The 20,844-nt window shown below is 38.4% G+C and overlaps 1 protein-coding gene across 3 annotated transcripts; it reads left to right on the forward strand.

Moving 5' to 3' along the window:
- The first annotated feature begins 14,940 nt into the window (after positions 1-14,940).
- Positions 14,941-17,548, forward strand: LOC143856377 (uncharacterized). Of its 3 annotated transcripts, none has more exons than XM_077366578.1 (2): positions 14,941-15,228; positions 15,848-17,548. In XM_077366578.1, the coding sequence occupies exon 2, from the start codon at positions 16,006-16,008 to the stop codon at positions 17,212-17,214; it is 1,209 nt and encodes a 402-aa protein (XP_077222693.1). In that variant the 5' UTR covers positions 14,941-15,228; positions 15,848-16,005; the 3' UTR covers positions 17,215-17,548. The 3 variants fall into 3 exon arrangements, with proteins under 3 accessions (XP_077222693.1, XP_077222708.1, XP_077222701.1); XM_077366593.1 differs by having other exon boundaries at positions 15,853-17,548; XM_077366586.1 differs by having other exon boundaries at positions 15,856-17,548.
- The last annotated feature ends 3,296 nt before the right edge of the window (positions 17,549-20,844 follow it).

The following is a 20,844-nucleotide window of genomic DNA, read 5'->3' on the forward strand; positions in this document are numbered from 1 at the left end:
TCCGAGTCAAGTCCTACATTAGAATTTTAGGATTTGTCTTGTTGAGTCGTGTGTTGCGTATTTTGCTGTGTTTTCTTATTTTCATGTACAGATCCTATACCTTTAGCTGTAGCATGCATGTGCTTGTCCACCAGAACTTAGACACCAATTAGGCATGTCACATATAATCTAACTATTCTTAGGCGACATATCTTTCATTTCTTTTGTGTGTGCTTCTTATTCATCTCCGAGACATGCATGATTAGCTAGACGTTATCTCGGAGATATTCGTTCCCATTTCACATGATTTTCTCCCAAAACTCTTCAAAATTAATAATAAATGGCATAAGAGACCAGGTGCTAGCACTTGGGCGAATTGGGGGCGCCTAATCCCTTCCCCATTCGTCATCAGGCACGAACCCTTTGTATCTCTGGTTATCTGTTGCGACAGAGCACAGCATGGGATCCAGGGCCCACTTCCTTGGATGGCGACTCTTTCTTTGCTTAAGGTGCGTCTCGAATCCGGGCTAGTTCCCGAATCGAGAGGTATCTCACTTTACATCGCCGCTCATGCTGTGAGGGGCACTCTTTCGAGGGTTCCTTGGTGGGGCTCTCCTTCACGTGGATGATCTAGAGACTCGCGCGGGGGCCCGTCCCCTCACGCCCGTCCCGGATCTGGTTCCACAGCAGCATGACGACGCTAGGAAGGATTCCCATAACTCAACCAAAGGTATATGAATAATGGTGGTAAAATCAATTCATAATTGGTAAACTAAATAGGTTACCAAAGAAAGGTAAGCAAATGAAGGACTGACCAGAGGTGAGAACATATAACAGCGGGTCAAATCCTATAACCAACAGATCAAAGGACAGATCATGGCCAAGGTAATGACGATAAAAAAAACACTGACTAGATCCAAGATCTAAATAACGTATGGATATAACTGATTGAAAAGAATAAGAAACTCTAACTAGGAGGAAAACCCTAATATACATAATCAGTATATATATACACATATACATATATCCTAACCAGGGGCACCAGCCCTAATTCTAATCTAGCGGAGTCAAGGAAGCCTCGACTCAAGACAGACTGGTGAGTGTACAAGGACCGTGTTGTAGCCATATAAAATGAGCTACCCTAGTCTACAAATGGGACAAGGCTCCTAACTCTAAGCTTCACATGCGTAAGCAACACATGTTCAACCCTTATATGAATGCAAAATATACATATATAAACACGGGTACTTCCTAGTTGGATTTCACTAAGTCAGTAAGTATACATAATATATAAAACAAAGTAGAGCTCCGAACTCAATATATCGGGTACTATGCGTATGAACCATACTTAATATATATAACACAAGTACGCCCCATGTTATACATAGTATGCTTCATTGCTCATCGGCTGCTGTAGACAAAAGTACACCCAATGTCTACGGCTGCAGCACCGGCGCATAGCTTGGAAATAGATTCAACAGTACCATCAGGGTGTAATAATATCCCAGTCGGGCACGCATTAAATCTATCCCGTGGAGCCAATTATGAAAAACAATAAAAAACAATGAAAGAAATAAAAAATATGATAATGCATGATGTGTAGTGTGTGAATCCATTGTTTTAATTACGCACCTATCTGGTGCCCCTGGATTCTAAGCGAAAAGCTTCCCATTTAAAATGATTTTAACTCAAATTCCTCCAAAGTTAGTAAAAATGGCATTTTTATAGAGTTAGGCAATGTTTCAAGAACTCCCCAGCAGAGTCGCCAGCCTGTGGACCCCGATCCTGAGAGGACGAGTGCCGAGGGACGCGAGATCCCTCCTGCAATCCTCTAAGATCTCCACAATGGAAGAGAGCTCTACCAAGGAACTCTCGAAATGGATGCCACCCTCACAGCATAGCATGAGTGGCGATATAAAAAGAAAGAGATACATCCTGATCCGGAGCCAGGGCTCGAAACCAAGATATATCTGAAAAATAACTCAGAGTCGACATCCATGGATGCGCCATGGAACCAAAACAAATGCTCTGTTTGCAATGGATAACCCGAGATACAAAAGGTCCGTGCCTGATGACGAATGGAGAAGGTCCGAAGAGCGCCCCCAATTCGCCCGAGTGTGAACACTTGGTCTCATATGCCATTTATTTATTAACTTCGAAGAATTTTTAGGCGAAATCATGTGAAATGGGAACAAAATATCCCCGGGAAGACGTCTACCTAATCATGCATGACCAGGGGATAAAATAATAAGCACACACAAAATAAAGTAAAAGATGTGTCACCTAAGCATAGCTAGGTTATGAGTGACATGCCTAATGGGTGTCTAAGTTCTGATGTGCAAACACATACAAGCTATAGCTAAAGGTATAAGATCAGTACAAGCACATCAAAATATACAATATAACAACACAACAAATCCTAAGACTCTAAACGATTTAGCCCGAGTCCTCGGATGGTCTGGTATTCATCCAAAGAAGCCTACGTATCCCCGCCTCCACGAGAATCAAGGCAACGTAGTTCTTCGCACTTATTCTAAACTATGATGCCTAAGACACCCAGACCTCTATCTTAGACTCGATCTAAAAGACCGGACTAGTTCTTAAAGCTTATTGTATGATTATTTAAATTCGAGTGAATTGTAGATTTTAGGACACCCTATATGCCCTAACTGAATGCAGGTTAGCCCTAAGCTAATGCAGGTGGTTCCTACAACCTATGTGTAACTAGGCTATATTTCCTAAGGAAAACAATGGGATCACTAGCGCATTCTAGACCTAGTCATCAGTCGGCGATGTGAATCGTCAACTGACCGGACGGAGGCGCTCGTATAACTCTAGGACAAACCCCTAACTCTAAAACAAGCACACAATAACCTCAACAAATCAAAGACAAATCCCCTAACTCTAAAAGAAACTCTATCTAGGACAAAGTCCTAACTCTAGAGGAAGATCTTTTCGAAAAATAATATTTTGGAAGATTTATATTTTTTTTAAAAGGGTTAAAAGATTTATTTACAAAGGTTTGGCTGGACCTGGGATAAGAATCCCAAGCTGCACTACGTACCTCGTGGAAGAGGATCAAGCCAACGTAGTTCGAAACGAACTCTCCTAACTAAAACCTAACACTTTAAATGATTTAACGGTTTTAATGTTTTTTGATATTTTTAAAAGTTTTCAAATGTTTTTGAATTTCAAATTTCTAATGTTTTTGGATTTTAAAGCTTTTCCAATGCTCTGAACCTTTAAATATTTTCAATCTTGAAGGAAACACGCAAGCAACACCACAAACTAGGGCAAAGCCCTAAATCTAAAGGGGAAACCCCGAACAAACAACAAGCAATTAGCGTCTCAAAGAGACGGACCACAACAAGAAAGATAGTGTCCCAAGAACAGAGAAAACAATCTAAGATCCTAAGCAGGGAAGGCTCTATATGACTGAGTTAGTCTCTAATGGAAAAACTCCAAACTAATAACACTAAGGAAGGAGTACAAATGAGTCAGAGACTCTCTAATAACACTACCAAGTCTAAGACTCGCTCTAAAAGAGGAGGTCACTCTAACATGAGGCTAGGTAAGCCTCCTAAAGGGAAAACTCTCTATATGAGATAAGGCTTGTCTCCGAGACACAAATGACGCAAACAAGGGCTCTGATGAGACTGGGCAAGTCTCTTATATACAAAGGAGGAGACTGCTACTTAGACTGGGCCAGTCCCCTAATGATGGGCTTGGGCTAGCGCCTTCATCGCCCCTGCGCGCACTTTATTATCAAAATCAATTCTTGGTCCCATTTCTTCCCCCCTTCTCTTTTTTTTTTTCCAAATTTCAATGTCTAAATAAAAGTAAGGACATTCTGCCAATAAAAATCCAATTTTCAAACAACTATCTTAGAGAAAATATATATCATAAGCATTCCAACTCCTTTAACCTCTTGTTCACTTAAGACATCCATTGAAAACTAACAGAATACGAAAGGGAAAACACACAACTACCAATGTCACCTTATTATAGCCAAGCTGCATGCAGATATGCGATTTTATTAGCTATAGCCTTTAAACATTCTGGAATTCAGGATATGAATCTTCCCTTCAATGACTAACTACCTTAGCTACGGCCAATGACAAAGGATGCTCTTAATAGACAATAATCATAGATCTAATAATTATAAACAGAACAAGAAATCAAAGTGTCAGGAATGCATTCATGATAGCTGCAACAACACAAAATATCTGAACTGAAATAAAACCAAACTGAACATATACACGATGATATGCACATAGCTAAAACCAAATTAAACATACTCATGGTAATAACGCCACAACTGAACTAAAGTGATTTTGCTTACAAAACCTACATGAGATCATATTCAAAGGTGATAGCATCGATTAACATAAACCATTAGAAATACAGAGATCACCAAAATCCCACATCAACCAGAGAAATTTTGGATAAATTCTCAGAAAGCGGTTCAACCTTATTAAGAATAAAAAGTAATAGGTAATAACCTTTGCAAGGATAAATAAAAATAAATAAATAAATAAATCTATAGCTACAACGAAAAGATCTAACAGTAATTAGAAGCCCTGAAATAAATAAATAAATAAAAATGAAAATACCTGTAACTTAAGGTGATATGAGACTTGATAGAGGATTGGAGAAGAAAGATTGTGACCGGAGCTAATGGATATCCAATGGAAATTTTAGGGATGGCTGGAGGTTGCTGACTCGGTGGAGATGGACGGCCGGGGTGAAGGTGATTAAAAAGGTTTTAATGGGCAGGGGTTTTGAGGGAGGAGCTTATGAAGAGGGTTTGAAATAGTTCAGATCTATTTTAATGGGTATGAAAGAAAAGGGGTTTGAGAGATGCAGGAAGAAAATGGAGGTGGTGGTTAGAGGTTGAGGGTGGTTGGGTCGGAATGGGTGGGATGATCGGAAAAGAATGGGTTGAGGTTAGAGATTGCAGAGATGGTAAAGGGAAGAAAGAAGGTGGTGGTGGTTGACTGAGGTGGAGATGGAGTTTTTTCGAAATGGGTTTCAAAGATCAGAATAAATTTAGAGAGGGGTTTTTGGAAATGGGTTTGTAGTGAAGGTGGTAGTGGTGGTGGTGATGAAAGAGGTGGTGGCTGCGACGGGAATGGGTTTTGGAGGTGGGCGTGGGAAGAAATGTGGAGTTGCAGAGATAAAAATGAAGATGGGTTTGAGAGGTTGGGATGGGATTGTGAGGATGGGGGTTTGCCGGAGCTCCGGCTAAATGACCGGAGAAGGGGTTATTGGAGATGGTGGCTGGGTGGTAGGGATCGGAGAAGGGCTTGCCGGATTCCGGCTGAAAATGAAGCCGGAGAAGGAGATGGTGGGGAAAATGGTGGGTGTGGGTTTGGGATGTGGGTTTTGGATTTCCGATTGGGGGTGGAGGTAAAAGCTCTAACGGTCGGAGAAGATGGAGGTGGGTGAAAATGGGTTTGGGTAAGAAACGGTGGAAAGGGAGATTGAGATGGGTTTGGGTGAAAAATCGATTGGAGGTTGTAGATGGGTTTGAGGTGGAAATGAGATGGGTTTTAGAGAGATGGTGGTGGCTGTGAGGACCTTGCCAGATTCCGGCAAACCCACCGGAGAAGATGGGGTGGCGGATTGGAAGAAAACGAGAAGAAGAAGAAGAAGAAGAAGAAGAAAAGAAGAAGAAAAGGGGTGGTGGGGATGAGGCTCGCCGGAGAAGGGAGAAGAGAGAAATGGCCGAGCCTCCCTCTCTGTGTTTCTCTGTGATTTTTTTTATGAAAATCCCCTCCCCTCTCTGCTTCGATGGCTTTTTTTTTTTATACAAAGGAAAAATATATATTTAAACCCGCCCCCTTTCTACCTGGACAGCCACTTCTAGTGTATTTTTAATACCCTTTAACCAGCAGGGGGGTGCCCAAGAAGAAAAAGAGAAACAATATATTTGCTACCCCCAAACCTTCCAGGACAACCCCCTTGGCAAATTTAGGACAACTATTATTCCATAAGAGGCGGCCCAAGCAGAAAACAGGGGGAAAAAATTTGCAAAAAAAATATCTTCCTTTGAAAAATGATCTCAACCATTAAAATCACCTTTTCATTCAATGGTGAGGATCTAAGGGTTTTTAACCACCTAGGAAGCTTCCAAGGAAGCTTCCTAAGATGCTCTCATAACTAATCATAACCATTAACCTCCCTTAAGCTATATTAGGGTCTAATGATTACTTGAAAAAGAAGAAAGGAATCTTTCTTATTTACAGAAATGCCCAGCTTCTGGATAATGCACCCCTCAATTAAGTTGTACACTAATCTGTGCACCCACATATCCTCCTGGACAGCCCGCAATGGCTAATTTGAACTGGTTTTTTAGATTCCAGCACAACCCCTTTTATGGTTAAATCGCCACCCTTCTGAACTTGCCCCACGACACTGTCTTAGCTCGTTTGCTAGGCAAACAGACTCAGATCGCGATGAAATTTTACAGGGACCTTGGTGGGACCCTAAGCTAACCTAGGGCACAATTTGGGACCTTAGAACACTAGTTTATTAGGACAATTATTTAAAACAAAATATGAAAGGGTTCGGTCAAAATGGGGTGTCTACACCTACAAAGTGTCATGGTTCAAGAAAGGAGGTGAAATTATGATATCACAAAGGTGCCGAATCAAGTTTTCAATCGGAAAGTATGAAGATGAGATCTACTTTGATGTTCTTCCTATGGATGCTTGTCATCTACTTCTTGGGAGGCCGTGGCAATTTGATCGGAATGCTCAACATGATGGAAGGAAGAACACCTACTTTCTTGTTAAGCATGGGGTAAAGTATATGTTGAATCCGTTGAAAGATATTCCTACCACTGTGCAATCTGAAAATAAAGTAAGCTTGTTGTCTTATAAAGCTTTTGAGCATGCTTTTATGAAAGAAGATGTTGCTTATGCTTTGGTGGCTGTGGGAGAGAGCCAAGATGATGTTAAAGTGATTCCGGAAGAAATTTCAAAGTTGATGGACAGGTTTAAAGGCTTGGCTCCTGAAGAACTACTGGCTAGTTTGCCTCCACTCCGTGATATTCAACACCATATTGACCTCATTCCAGGTGCTACACTTCCTAACTTGCCTCATTATAGAATTTCTCCTAAAGAACATGCTGAATTACAAAGACAAGTTGAGAAATTGGTTAACAAGGGACTTATTAGAGAGCCACTTAGTCCTTGTGCAGTTCCGACTCTCTTAACTCCTAAGAAAGACGGAACTTGGAGGATGTGCATTGACAGTAGGGCAGTGAATAAAATAACTGTGAAGTATAGGTTTCCAATCCCTCGCCTTGATGATATGTTTGATATGCTTGCCGGTGCAAAAGTTTTTTCTTAAATTGACCTACGTAGTGGCTACCATCAAATTCGAGTCTGAATGGGTGATGAGTGGAAAACAGCCTTTAAAACAAAAGAAGGCCTCTATGAATGGCTTGTTATGCCATTTGGGTTGTCCAATGTGCCAAGTACTTTCATGAGGCTTATGACACAAGTCTTGAAGAAGTTTATGGGCAAATTTGCTGTTGTCTATTTTGACGACATCTTGATTTACAGTGAGGACAAAATTCAACACTTAGAGCATTTGGTGAATGTGTTTCAAGTCCTTCATGAGAACCAGTTGTATATCAACCTTAAAAAGTGTTGTTTTATGGTTGACAAAATTGTGTTTTTAGGCTATGTTGTGACTGCAGGAGGAATTCAAATGGATGAAGAGAAAGTTCAAGCAATTCTTGATTGGCTTACACCTAAAAGTCTTACTAATGTGCGAAGCTTTCATGGCCTAGCTTCATTTTATCGTCGGTTCATCAAAAGTTTCAGCACTATTATCGCTCCCATGATGGATGTTTTGAAAAGAAAGGAGTTCCATTGGACTGATGAAGCGGAAAAGAGTTTCCAACTTCTCAAATCAAAGCTTGTTAAAGCTCCAGTGTTAGCCTTGCCAGATTTCACAAAAACATTTCAAGTGGAATGTGATGCTTCTAATGTGGGCATAGGTGCCGTCCTAATGTAAGGTGGAAGGCCGATTGCTTATTTTAGTGAGAAGCTAAGTGATGCCAAGCTGAAATATTCAACTTATGACAAGGAGTTGTATGCGGTGGTGCAAGCTTTGAAGCATTGGGAACATTACCTCATTGGAGTGGAGTTTGTTCTTTATTCCGACCATGAAGCATTGCGGTTTCTTAATGCACGAAAGAAGCTGAATTCTCGTCACGCGGGCTGGGTATCCTACTTTCAAAGGTTCAGTTTTGTTTTAAATCATAAAGCTGGTTCTTCTAATAAGGTTGCTGATGCACTAAGCCGAAAGCACAGTTTATTGGTCACTTTATCTTATGAGATTGTTGGGTTTGATCTCTTACCAAAACATTATGCTGCAGATCCATTCTTTTCTAAAGTTTTGCAGGGGTTGAATGAAGGGAACAACAATGATTTCATGATCATTAATGGCTATCTTTTTAAAGGGAACCAGTTGTGCCTACCAGAAGGTTCACTAAGGATGTTTGTCATTAATGAGTTGCATGGTAGTGGACTCGGTGGACATTTTGGGAGGGACAAGACAGAAGCACTTGTAAAGGAGCGTTACTTTTGGCCTACCTTGAAGCGTGATGTTGCTCAGTTTGTGGAAAGGTGTTTTGTTTGTCAAGAGGCCAATGGAAGTTCTCAAAATACAGGTTTGTATCAGCCCCTTCCTACTCCAGAAGCACCTTGGGAAGATATATCTATGGATTTTGTCCTTGGTTTACCGAAGACACAGCATGGGAATGATTGCATTTTTGTTGTTGTTGATCGATTCTCAAAGATGGCACACTTTATACCATGCAAGAACTCCATGGATGCCTCTCATACGGCTACTTTATTCTTCCGCGAAGTGGTTCGTTTACATGGAGTTCCAAGGTCCATTACTTCTGATCATGATGTGCGGTTTATGAGTCATTTTTGGAGAACACTTTGGAAGCTTTTGGGAACTCGATTGCAATTTTCTAGTGCCTACCATCCACAAACTGATGGCCAAACAGAAGTTGTGAATAGATCACTTGGTAATTTGTTGCGAAGTTTGGTTGGTGAGAATCCAAAGAGATGGGAATTTGTCATCCCTCAAGCTGAATTTGCCTATAACAGTTCTCTTCACCGATCTACTAAGAAGTCTCCATTTGAAGTTACTTATGGTAGAAATCCTCATCAAGTATTGGACTTATTGCCATTGCCAAATCAGTCCCGAGTGACCATGGATGCTGAAGAATTTGCTGCCCACATTAAAGCTATTCACAACCAGGTTCGTGAGCACTTAAAACATTCTTCTCAACTCTATAAATCAAGTGCTGATGTTCATAGGAGAAATAAGGAGTTTCAAGAAGGTGATATTGTCATGGTTTATCTTCGGAAAGAAAGATTTCCTGCTGGAACTTATAACAAGCTTAAGCAAAGGAAGTTTGGGCCGTGTCGAATACTCAAGAAATTGGGACCAAATGCTTATCGTATAGAGCTGCCAGATGGGTTATCAATCAGTCATGTTTTTAATGTGAGTGATTTATATTCATATCATGGTGATTTTGACAAAACTTCACCGGAAGTTGATGATTTTTCTGCTACACCTGTGAATCCTTCACGTGAAACAATTGATGTTTTGGATACACGTTCCATAACTACTCGCCGTGGGACTTATACTCAATATTTAGTTCATTGGAAGGGAAAGCTAAGCACGAAGAACGCATGGGTCTTAGTTGAAGAATTAAAGAAGATGAATGAGCAACTTTGGCAGGACTTGACTTCAAACTCGATGTCGAGTTTTTCTCAAGCAAAGGAGAATGATGCAGGAGCATAAAGTCACATGCAGCCACATTTATTATTTTGGCCTTTGTCTTTAATACTAGTCTTTGGTCTTTAAAATTTAGTTTTTGAAAAGTTGTAGCTTTCTTAGTAAGTTGTGGTTTGTTTTAATTGCCTTGAAAGAGTGCTTTAACTAGCTAGTAACTTGTGTGTGTCTAGGAAATGTGTCTATGCATTTATGGAGTCTTGGAGTACAAGTATTTTGTTGTAATCTCTATAAGAATGAATGAGAATAGAGGAAAAGGGACTTTTGATGGCTGTAAAAATATTCTATGCAACTTTCCTTGCTTTGGAGTAGAGTGATTCCTCCTACGAATCAAGCTTGTGGCTTGGTCGCGTCGAGTGACTTCCGCGATTAGCAACGTTGAGTGACGTCCGTTGCCTCCGGTTGAGGATTCCCGGAACTATCATTTCCTCTTGGTTCAGATCATTTTGATCTTAGCCATCCCACGTGGGCTCCGGCCTGCGTCAATTTGGATCTTTGGCCATCAAAAACCAAGAAAACATTTACTTCAATGGAAAAAAGAGAGGTATAGCGCCATTGTGTGAGAAGTGTCGCCGGCCTTCTACTGGAACTAGGTTGATGGAAACCTCCTTATTGATGCGAAAAGCACATGCTCAATGTGCTCTCAAAATATAGTACGGGAAGAGGGACCTTGGGTCTATACTTGTACAATATACAAGAGCTTCCATCAACCTCTTTACTTCTTAAAATTGCCTTCTTAATCATAATCTTGCCAAAACAGACACTTCCTATCTTTAAGGAGAGCTCTCGCCTATGCCGCCTATGCCACATAAACTTAAAAGCATTCTAACACAGCTCCCCAAAAATAAGCTGCAACTTAATTTGTGCTTAAGATCAATATTTGAAAGAATTCCACAATATCATTTCTTTATTTTCTAAAACTTTAAATTCTATATAAAATGATGAGAAAATCTGCCGGACAAATCCGATCATGCACATAAAAAAGAAATGTAGAACAAGAAAACAAGCCACAAGATGAAAATGATCTTCACTATGAGAAAACAATATACAAAGATTACAATGGGACTACCCTGCAGATATGCAAATCCGTAAGCCTTGCCCTCTCAACCAAGACTGTACACGAGAACAATCCGAGAGAAAAACCAAGAGAAAAGCCTAAAAATTAATTTTTTAGACTGTACCTCTCTCCATACGAGCTTGTGAGCTTAAATAATTTTTATACTTAAGGTTTTACCAAACCTAAAAAATAACATGCATATCTTTGCTTCTCACAAAAAGGGAAATAAGGAAACTTTACCAAAAATCCCCACCTAGGCTTGTTTCTCTGTTACTGGAGAGTTTCCATCGATGTCATCATCGGTCCATTGTCGCAAACCACCATTGTCCTTCTGAAGCACCAACTACATACCTTCTAATCATCTTGGTTTTGACTTCACTTGACTCAATCAATTTGGCTAATGCACATGTATAGCTACCAACCCATTGACTCACCCAGTCAACCTTGGAGAGGGATCTCGATCCATCATCCCAAATGCACATACCAACATCTACTCACCACCTTCTGCAACTTAGAAACTCGTCTCTCCACAACTGCAAAAGAGACCTTACGGGTACGCATGCCACCACTCTGTTTCCAACTAGCCATTGAGATCTTAGGAACACTAGTCACTGTATCCTTAGTCAGACGATGTAATCCGTCGCCAATCTTTTTGACATATAAAGCTTTTCCAACGTCTCCCATACCTTAGGCCTTGATTCTTCTCCCAATGTGATCTGCTAACACAGTCGAATCATGCCAACTACCTTTGACTCAATGTCTTCCCACTCGCTATCTGTCATCTTTTCCGGCATTCCATACCATAGGGTGAAACTGTCCTTTTTTTTTCAAATATGTCGATATTGAATTAGGTATAACTTAATTTTACCGTCATCGCATATCACCCTTGATGCAAAGCTCCAACTCGAATGAGAATTTTTCGGAGATTCTTTCTACCTCCAACGATCATAGTTACCTCGATCCAATCACAACGCTCACGATCGCTCCAACTGCAACCCAACTAACTATCCCTCCAACCAAAACTCTCATATCACTTGTTGAGAAATCTGCCGTGTAAAGTTCGAAGTATACTTTAGTATATCAATGACTTGGGTTACGTGAAAAAGTCGAAGTATACTTAAGTATATCAATGACTAAGGTTACGTTAAAACCAGTAGCCTTGGGTCGAAGTTGTTTGAAACCTGAATTTTCAACTGTAAAGAAATGTAAAATATGAAAATATTTTATTTTATTACTGTTAGCTGCTGTACTTTCTAAATATTTTATTACTGTTAGAAGAAGGGAAACCCACAACCCTAGGTGGGACATTGATATTTATACTCCCGTTTCTTGATGCAGTCTGCGTCATATTCTTTCTACACTTTTTCCATGGTGGTATTGTTACAGTTCCCAATGACTCTAAAATAAAAGATACTGATATACTTATCAAAACCAGGGATTTTACTAATATTTCCTGTCATATACAAAAGCAGTGCCCATTTCAGCCATTCCATAAATATATTGGGACTTTTTCAACATTTTTTATGTTTTGTGAGTTTTTAATTAGGAAAGTGATATATCCGCCGCCCCTTTTGATTACTTGGGACACCCAGCAGCAGTATATCAATGACTCCAGAGGGGCTGATGTACTTCACGTCAGAATGATTCAATGGGGCTGATTGCCACGTACACTGCTGCTGGGTCTCCCAAGTAATCAAAAGGGGCGGATATATCACTTCCCTTTAATAATAATAATAATAATAATTATTATTATTATTATTAGGGAAATGATATCTGCACCAAGGTGTTTCGATAAACAAGCGCTCCACTTGTTTGTCGTGTAGTATTTAAAGGGATTTCAGAGGATATTACGGTTCTCAAAAACCTTTTTAAACCCTTTAAATACTACACGACAAACAAGTGGAGCGCATGTTTATTGAAACGCTTGGCGCAGATATCATTTCCCTATTATTATTATTATTATTATTACCAAGAAATACAGATTAATAGCCAATTAATAGATCTCTTTGACTAATTTTTGGGACCATTTATCTAGTCTTGTTGTTATCCCAAAACCAGAAGCCTAGAAAGAAAACTAAGCGTTTTTTAGGTCGGCTGCTTGAGAAGTACCAAAATTCGTTTCTGCGGCTCGAAACACTAAAAAATGCTCTTCTCTTCACTGATATTTTTATGCAAGAGAAAATGAATTAGCAGAATATTCTTCTGAAAATTTGATGAAAAAAACACTCTGAAAGTCTGATGAAATGCCCACTTTTCTTTTGGATCAAAAAGCAACATAAAGGAAGAGTTTTGGGCTTTCTTGATTCAGACCACAAACCCAAAAAAAAAAAAAAAAAAAAGGGAACACGGTTTCTTTGTAGTATGGTGCAACTTCAATTTAATCACCCGTTTTGGTAAAACCCCATGAAAACTCCGTTTTTCTACTGCTTCTTAAGTCATGGAAAATGTGCTTTGGAGGTTGTGGGTTTAGATTTCGTTTGTGAGTTTCTTTGTTTCGTTATTCATTCTATTCTGGTGCAATTTTTAACAAATGAAAGGCAGTTTTAGGGATTGGGTCTGATTCCTTTACATTATAGTATTCCCAAGGAAAGATATTCCAGATCACAATAAGTTAAGGCATAACACATGAAAAAGTATTCCTTGATTTTCTTTTCAGATAGTGATAGGACCCAAAAAGGAGAATATAGATTTCTCTTTGTTGTTCTGCATAGAGGAAAAAGATGGGAGATGTTAGGGTTTTAGCATATGTTCTCAGTACATTCTTTCAAGAGGAAGAACTATTTTTTTGGACTATAAATGGGTATATTAATAGGGTTAACGTGAAGACTGCTTGAAAGAGAATATTATTAGAAGGTTGATGACTACCTAGAGAGAGAGAGAGAGAGAGAGAGAGAGAGAGAGAGAGAGATTTCATTTAAGTATTCCACCCCTCTACCATTGGAGAACATCACAAAATATGGTATGTAGAGGTGAAAGAGCGTTTGTGCAGGATGGAACTTGCAAGTATCTCTATGATCTCTCTTAATTATAATTTTCCCAATTCACAAGTAGAATAGCTTCAAATTATCTACATGTTGGAGCAATGCCAAATGCAATTCTGTGGTGTGAAATGCCTATATAGAACAATTGATAGAGCCCTTGACACCAAGTTGGACCATATATTGCTTTCATATAATACATATGAAGCCATAGATTTGCAGGAGCTATTATAATATCTTCACAATATTCAATTTGTTTTACAAAGTTCTGTCTTCCCGGAGGGCACTGCAAAGTTGTATGTGGTCCTCTCTCTACTAGATGTATGATATAAAGAAGTTTATATTGGTCCCTTGCCTATATGATAGGAGCCAGTTGTGCTGGGGTCTTCATCACAACTTTGACAGCCACATGACTGCACTTATTTTACTTGATTTCTTTGTTATTAAAAAATCATCTACCATGTGATATCGATTCGCACGCACCTCCCGTGTCCTACTGTTTATGCGATAGATATGAAAAGGATAGCGCGGATGAGGCGAAAGATTTCCAAATCAAGTAATATTCTCCAACACAATTGAATATTGGTTTTTACTTTTATTTGTATAAATTTATGGAACATCAAGAGAAAATATATGCTAATATAACCATAGTAAATCCTTAAACATGTTTGACGATATCAACATCTTTAATTTTGTGTAGAACATGTTCTTTTCCAGTTAGATGCAATTAGTAATATTCTTGCAGCTACCAGTATTCACTCATTAAGATTTTTCTTTAGGGTTCCTTCACTCAAAGTTGATTAACCTTATCTGTTTGTGCTAGTGATTTCAATAATTCACCAAGGCTTATTTTTCTCATTAAATATTTTATTTGGGGATTGAGCATAGTAGATTTAGGGAAGGAATATTCTGTTGATCCTTTGATTAAGTATAATAAGAATTTTGTATCATATTTCCAATCATCTTAGGTGAAATTATATGGAACTAACTGATAAGGATAGGGTAAAACCAACCCACTTAATTCAAAAGGGCGATCGTACCGCATACGTATGATGTTAAAATGATGCGAGATGACTACTAGACCATTTGTTTGATAGGTGTAACTACATGCCACTTGTTTATAGATGCGCCATACCTTTTACTTTTCTTTCCATAGGGCATTGTTTTTGGAATTCTTGCATATCTTTCTGAAACTACATAGATTCTTCATCAAGTTCATTTCTCTTATGAAATCCAATTTCAATTTTGAAACTTGTGCTCCTGCGAATCGATTTCATAAGCAAATTTGGAAGATGAATTCAATGGTGTTGGAGGATCTTCAGCCTTTTCTACACTGAGCCACCAGGAATCAAAATTCAGTTTCCTAAGAGATGTTTGCATTCAAAAGTAAGCATGTTCTACACCTCTAGCTCTTGCTATAGGGGAGTACTTGGTTCTTAAAAAAATATTTCTTCTTCATGAATAGGTCCCACAATCATATTCAACTGGGCATGTGTATTTCATTCATGAATTATACATTATTAATTTTTTATGCACTGTGAATACTGTCGTTAGAAGCAAGTGATTCATGCTTTTTTTTTTCCTTTGTTATATTGATGCCAACCTAAAGTGTTGCGAAGGAGTATAATTGAGATTTGTTGGATGCAAGTTTAATTTTTGTGATTTATGAAATGTGTTACCATCAATTTCAAAAACTATTGACTTAATATAGAGTAAGTCTTATTTTACCTTCTTGTTCTCTCCTTGCTATCATATACCATTGAAACTAGACAGAAGCGTTTCTGTAGTATTCTTTCTTATTTTTCATATTGGTACTACATAGAATATGCATTCATCAACAAAAAAATTGAGAATTCCTTCAATAGTTTGTTTTCAGATCACATGGACTAGCTATAAATATATATTTCATCAACAAAGAAAATTGATCATTTGTTTGTAGATCACATGATCATAGCGCCATTCAATCATAACATAAGACTTTAAGATTTTGTTTTTCTATGAATAGTGAAGCAGAGAACCATGAAGTACCAGAAGGACCACGTTTATGTAGTGAAAATTCATAAAATGGAATAGATAGAAAGCCGAAATAATCTATCATCAAAAGGAAAAGGTATGCCATTTGGATTCTTTTTGTAGGTTTAATTTGATGATGAGAGGCTTACGATGAATAGGAATTCAAGAGGAAATGATTTTGCAACAAAGAAAGAATGTTCAAATGAGGATCACAACATCCCAAAAGGATCATCTAGTTCAAGACCATGGCAAGGGCTAAAGGATCCACGAGTTGTACGGGTGTCACGTTCGTTTGGAGGAAAAGATAGACACAGTAAAGTTTTTACAATAAGAGGATTACGAGATAGGCGTGTGAGACTTTCGGTACCCACTGCAATTCAGTTATATGACCTTCAAGATAGGCTTGGGCTGAATCAACCTAGCAAAGTTGTGGATTGGTTACTCAATGCTACTCAACATGAAATTGATAAACTTCCTCCTCTCCAAATACCTCCAGAACATTTTGTTCAATACCCTCAACAAGTTGTAGCTTCTCATGAATTGACCCCATCACAAGTGCCCTCATCTTCCATTCTAGGTGCAAATACTCACTACCTAAAGAGCAGTGCGGCTTACTCTTTAAATCTATTACCTGGATATGGAAATGTAAAGATCAATAACAATGTGGAGGGGGAAGATCATCAAACTAAATTACCAAAGTTTAGGAACTCAGATGTTTCTGTGAGAGCTAAATGTAAAGAAGTTATAAGGGAAACAACCAATCAGAAAAGTGATTGGATGAAAGGAAATGAAGAAGGAAATCAAGTGGGTATTGAATTTCATAATGCAAAACTGTTGGCTTATAACCCTCTTCCAAGGCCGAGTCATACCTCGCTCCCCGACTTCCTAAACAATGCCATGCCATACACTTCCCACTATCATTCAGAGATACCACCAAATCCTTGTTCAACCCACCTGGGAGCAATTGGATTTTCATCTCAAACAGAAGAACCTCATAACTACAATCCTACAGCGATATCATCCTCATTGTCGCTACAATCAGGATCTCAGCCATTGTTCCCTTCATATGTGAGTAACTCAACAGACTTTGACCAGAAACAAATGAACTACTTTCAAATGTTGAGCTCAACTTCCCAAAATCTCTTGCCAAATTCCAACACAACACCTCTTTACTCGGTTAGTCCTACCATGAGACCCTTCTTGAACATAACTCCCAAGTATCAACATTCACAAAATAACCATGAAAGCCAATCGAATGCCTTGCGAAAGGGTACTGGACCCTCGAGTTCCCTCGCTGCAAGTTCCTTTCAAAATGACTCCAAAGCTACTCTTGGATCAAATCCCTCTTCTATTGCATAAGAACATGTGGGTCAGATAAATAACCGATAAGTCGGCATTGTACTGGTGATGAAAATGTGGGCATTCTTCACAAACATTGCAGGTTATGCTACAACTCGTTCATCGTAGAAGAGCATTCTACATACTTCAAGATGGAGAAGGGCATTCTCCATTTAAATGTTTTTCATTTTCCAGTTTTCAAATAAATAATTCGCTACAAGTCATATGGCACTTATGTAGAACCTTTCTGCTCTACAGTAACGGGGAACCTTCAAAGAATGTGATGTAAATAGTGCTGAGAAGCTTGTAATAATAAAGATATTATTTGTTCATTATAGGGTTTGATTGGAATGAATTGTCTAGGTTATTCAGTTATTAAATAATTCTGCAACATATGAAAGAAAATCAAAACAAAGAGACCAAGGCTTTCTCTAGTTGTGATTCATTGGGTTCTCTATTTGTCAATGATATATAATAATAAATAATGTGGGTATCTTCATTTCAGTGTTTTTTCCTCTCTCTCTCTCTCTCATTGCTTTATCAACTTGTGATTCATTGAATTATCTATTTGTAAATGAGAATAATATATCATTTTAACTTCACTTCAGTGTTCTCTCTCTCTCTCTCTCTCTCTCTCTCTCATGCTTATCAGTACATACGTGCATGCATCCATGAACAATTCAAAGAGTATATACAGGGAAACCAAACTTAGTTTGTTCGCATAAAGTATGGAGGATGAATGAATGTTTCACACCATAAACTATGGAGGATGAATGAGTAGTTTCGCAACATGACGATTAATGAGACTAGGGCTTCCTTTCCTCCAAACCTAGAAAGAAGCCTCAACTGAGATAAATAGAAAAGGAACAATCACCATTAAAAAAAAAAAAAAAAAAAGGGAACAATTAAAGAAAAGATTGATTTTGATATGTTGGTTTGATTAAGAAAGATCAGAGTTTGTAGAAATGTCCTCTTTGCACAAGATCCAAGAAAATAAAGGGATGAGAGAGCAAGATGCACTTATTGTTTAATGAAAAAGTAGTAAAATATAAAAGGGATGTAGATGTAGGTGGTCCTAGGGTGAAAACTGAAAAGTTAAAGAAAGTAGAGGGGGTTTTTGAGGGGCTGTGGGCCTTGTGGTCCCTATTCACTCCAAGGGAAGGGACCACTACGGTCCCCACGGTGATAATTTATTCAGTCTCTCCATTTCATTAGCCTAATTAAACATTCATTGCTGAAATATTTTCCATTTTTAGGGTGTGATTAGATAGTTTCCAAGTGATAGTATTGATTGATATATGGACCATCCATATCTCAAATACATGATCATTGCACCACATTAATGTACAGAAAAGATGTACTATATCATTTCCCATTAAAATAAAAAACATAGTAATTCTAACCTATAAAATAAGACCCAAGGAGATTTCAGTTGAGCTCTTAATTTCATCTTGGCTGAGTGGATGCATGATTTATAGAACAAAAGAATCAATTACATGGGGATATGATTTCCAAGGAGATATACATTACAACTAGACAATCGGGATAGGAACCGAAATAAATGGAAAAGATACAAACACAACAAGAATTCTATGTATAATTTAGGACACTGTGATTGACCCTTATGGAGTTTCATGAGGTCTTCAAGGTGAGCTTGTCTCTGAGTAGTAGAAAATGTCTTGGACTTTGAGGTTTGGTAAGACTATCAACAGCTTGGTCGAAGCTAGGTATAGGAAATTGACATCCAAATCTCTAACAGGAAATTTTGTCTCAAACAAAGTGGAATTTTACTTCAAAGTGGTTGGTATGGGCATGAAAGATTGTGATAGCAGTGAGGCATATCACTATGATGTGTTTCTTACCAGATAAAAGGATGTTTGCATAGGAAGGTAACATGTTTATGAAGAAGGGGTACTAACCAAGTGATTTCATCTAATGTGTTGGCTAATCCCTTGTATTCAGGATCAGTGCTAGAGCAGGCTATTGTCTGTTGTTTGTGGGAGCTCTAGGACACAAGGTTAGCTCCAAGATAAAAACAATATCCATTATTGATTTTAATTGGTTTTCTGGGAAACCAACCTAGGCCACATTATCGAAGGAACATATCTGTAAATTATCTAGCCTTCGAAGAAAGAGTCGAAACTCAATGGTACACCTTTTAAGTATCAATGATCTCCTTTACAGCATCCTAGTGGTCGGTTGTAGGATGATGAAGAAACTAACAGACCTTATTGACTGCAAAGGATACGTCAGGCCGAGTCAGTGAGAGCTATTATAGAGCGCCTACAGTGCTTCTGCAGTCCTTTACATCTGTTGGAGTAAACCATGGTTTGGAGCGAAGTTGTGGACTGAAAAAGTGAACAACTTACTTTGTTTTAAGTAAGAAACCTTCTAGGTCTGGATGTACCTTGACACTTAGGAAAAATCAAGGACGTTCGAGATCTTTGAGAGTAAATTCACCACCAAGTAAGAGAAGTAGTTAGGTTATTACAATGATGATTATCATTAATATAAACGAAAAGGATGATAACGACATCTGTCTGATAAATAAGGCAATATCGTATCGTGAGCTTACAAAACCAACATTGTATAATAAGTTGTTGAGATGATGATATCATGCCCTAAGTGCCTATTTTAGGCCATAAATTGTTTTCCAAAGTTGACACACACTTGGAGGAAATTGATGATCAAAGAAGCCATTGTGATCTTCTAGGAGTGTCTTGGGTCTAAAAGTATGGAGTCATTTGTGTAGAGATTGTAAGCTTAAAGAGATTCAAGGAAAATCTTACAGAGAAGCATCAAGGGTTCAAAGGAGAAAAAGTGGGGAGATTTCTTGCAAGTGTGTTTTCATATATAGCAGATTTTTATATTATTTTGGTGATACATCAGTATTTTGGTGGAGCTCTACACAAGGCCTCTTTGGCCGTGTATCTACCAAGCTCCCTTGCCTTGCTCTTATGACCACAACACGGCATAATCTATCCTTTCAAATTAGTGGGCCAACAAGTGGTATTAGAGCTTAGGTTCTGTTGTATTGAAAATTCGGTCCAAGATTTGTGCATGGTTTATTCTATTTTTACAAAAATGCTTTTTCAATCAAAATATGGCTTATCATTTTTTATTTTTTATTTATTTTTTGGTAACGAAGGGTGTTGGGTAGGACTATTCCCTACGGATGCGCGCAATCACCCGGAAACCACGCGCATTGGGTAAGCAAGGGGGGATTGGAACGCTCGTCACTGGGGACCAAACCCATGACTTTACTCATGGCTTATCATTTACCGATGGAAAGATTTTTTAGTCTAATTTTCAAAAAAAAAGAAAAAAAGATTGTCAATCGGAGTTTTCTACAAAAAGTTATTGTCAAAAGAGTGAAGGTCAATCAAAGTAAACTGTGTTTCCGAAATCCGAATTTTCTAGTTAAAAATTTCCTTCAAGTACTTGGTTGGAAGGATGATCTATTTTAATATATTGATTATGGTTTAAATTTTAAATGTTTGACAGAGAGGTTTTGTTTTGGAATTTTTGTTAGAATAGAGAATGATACTCTTCTCTATATCTACTTGTTGGTTTCCATTTGATGTCTGGTGTAAATTTTTTGTGTCAGATAGAGAATGACACTCTTCTCTTATTCTCAAGGTTGAACGGACA

Source organism: Tasmannia lanceolata, unplaced genomic scaffold (assembly GCF_043159265.1).
Source record: "Tasmannia lanceolata isolate RefF3 unplaced genomic scaffold, GAP_Taslan_0.1 ptg000003l, whole genome shotgun sequence".
NCBI lineage: Eukaryota > Viridiplantae > Streptophyta > Magnoliopsida > Canellales > Winteraceae > Tasmannia > Tasmannia lanceolata.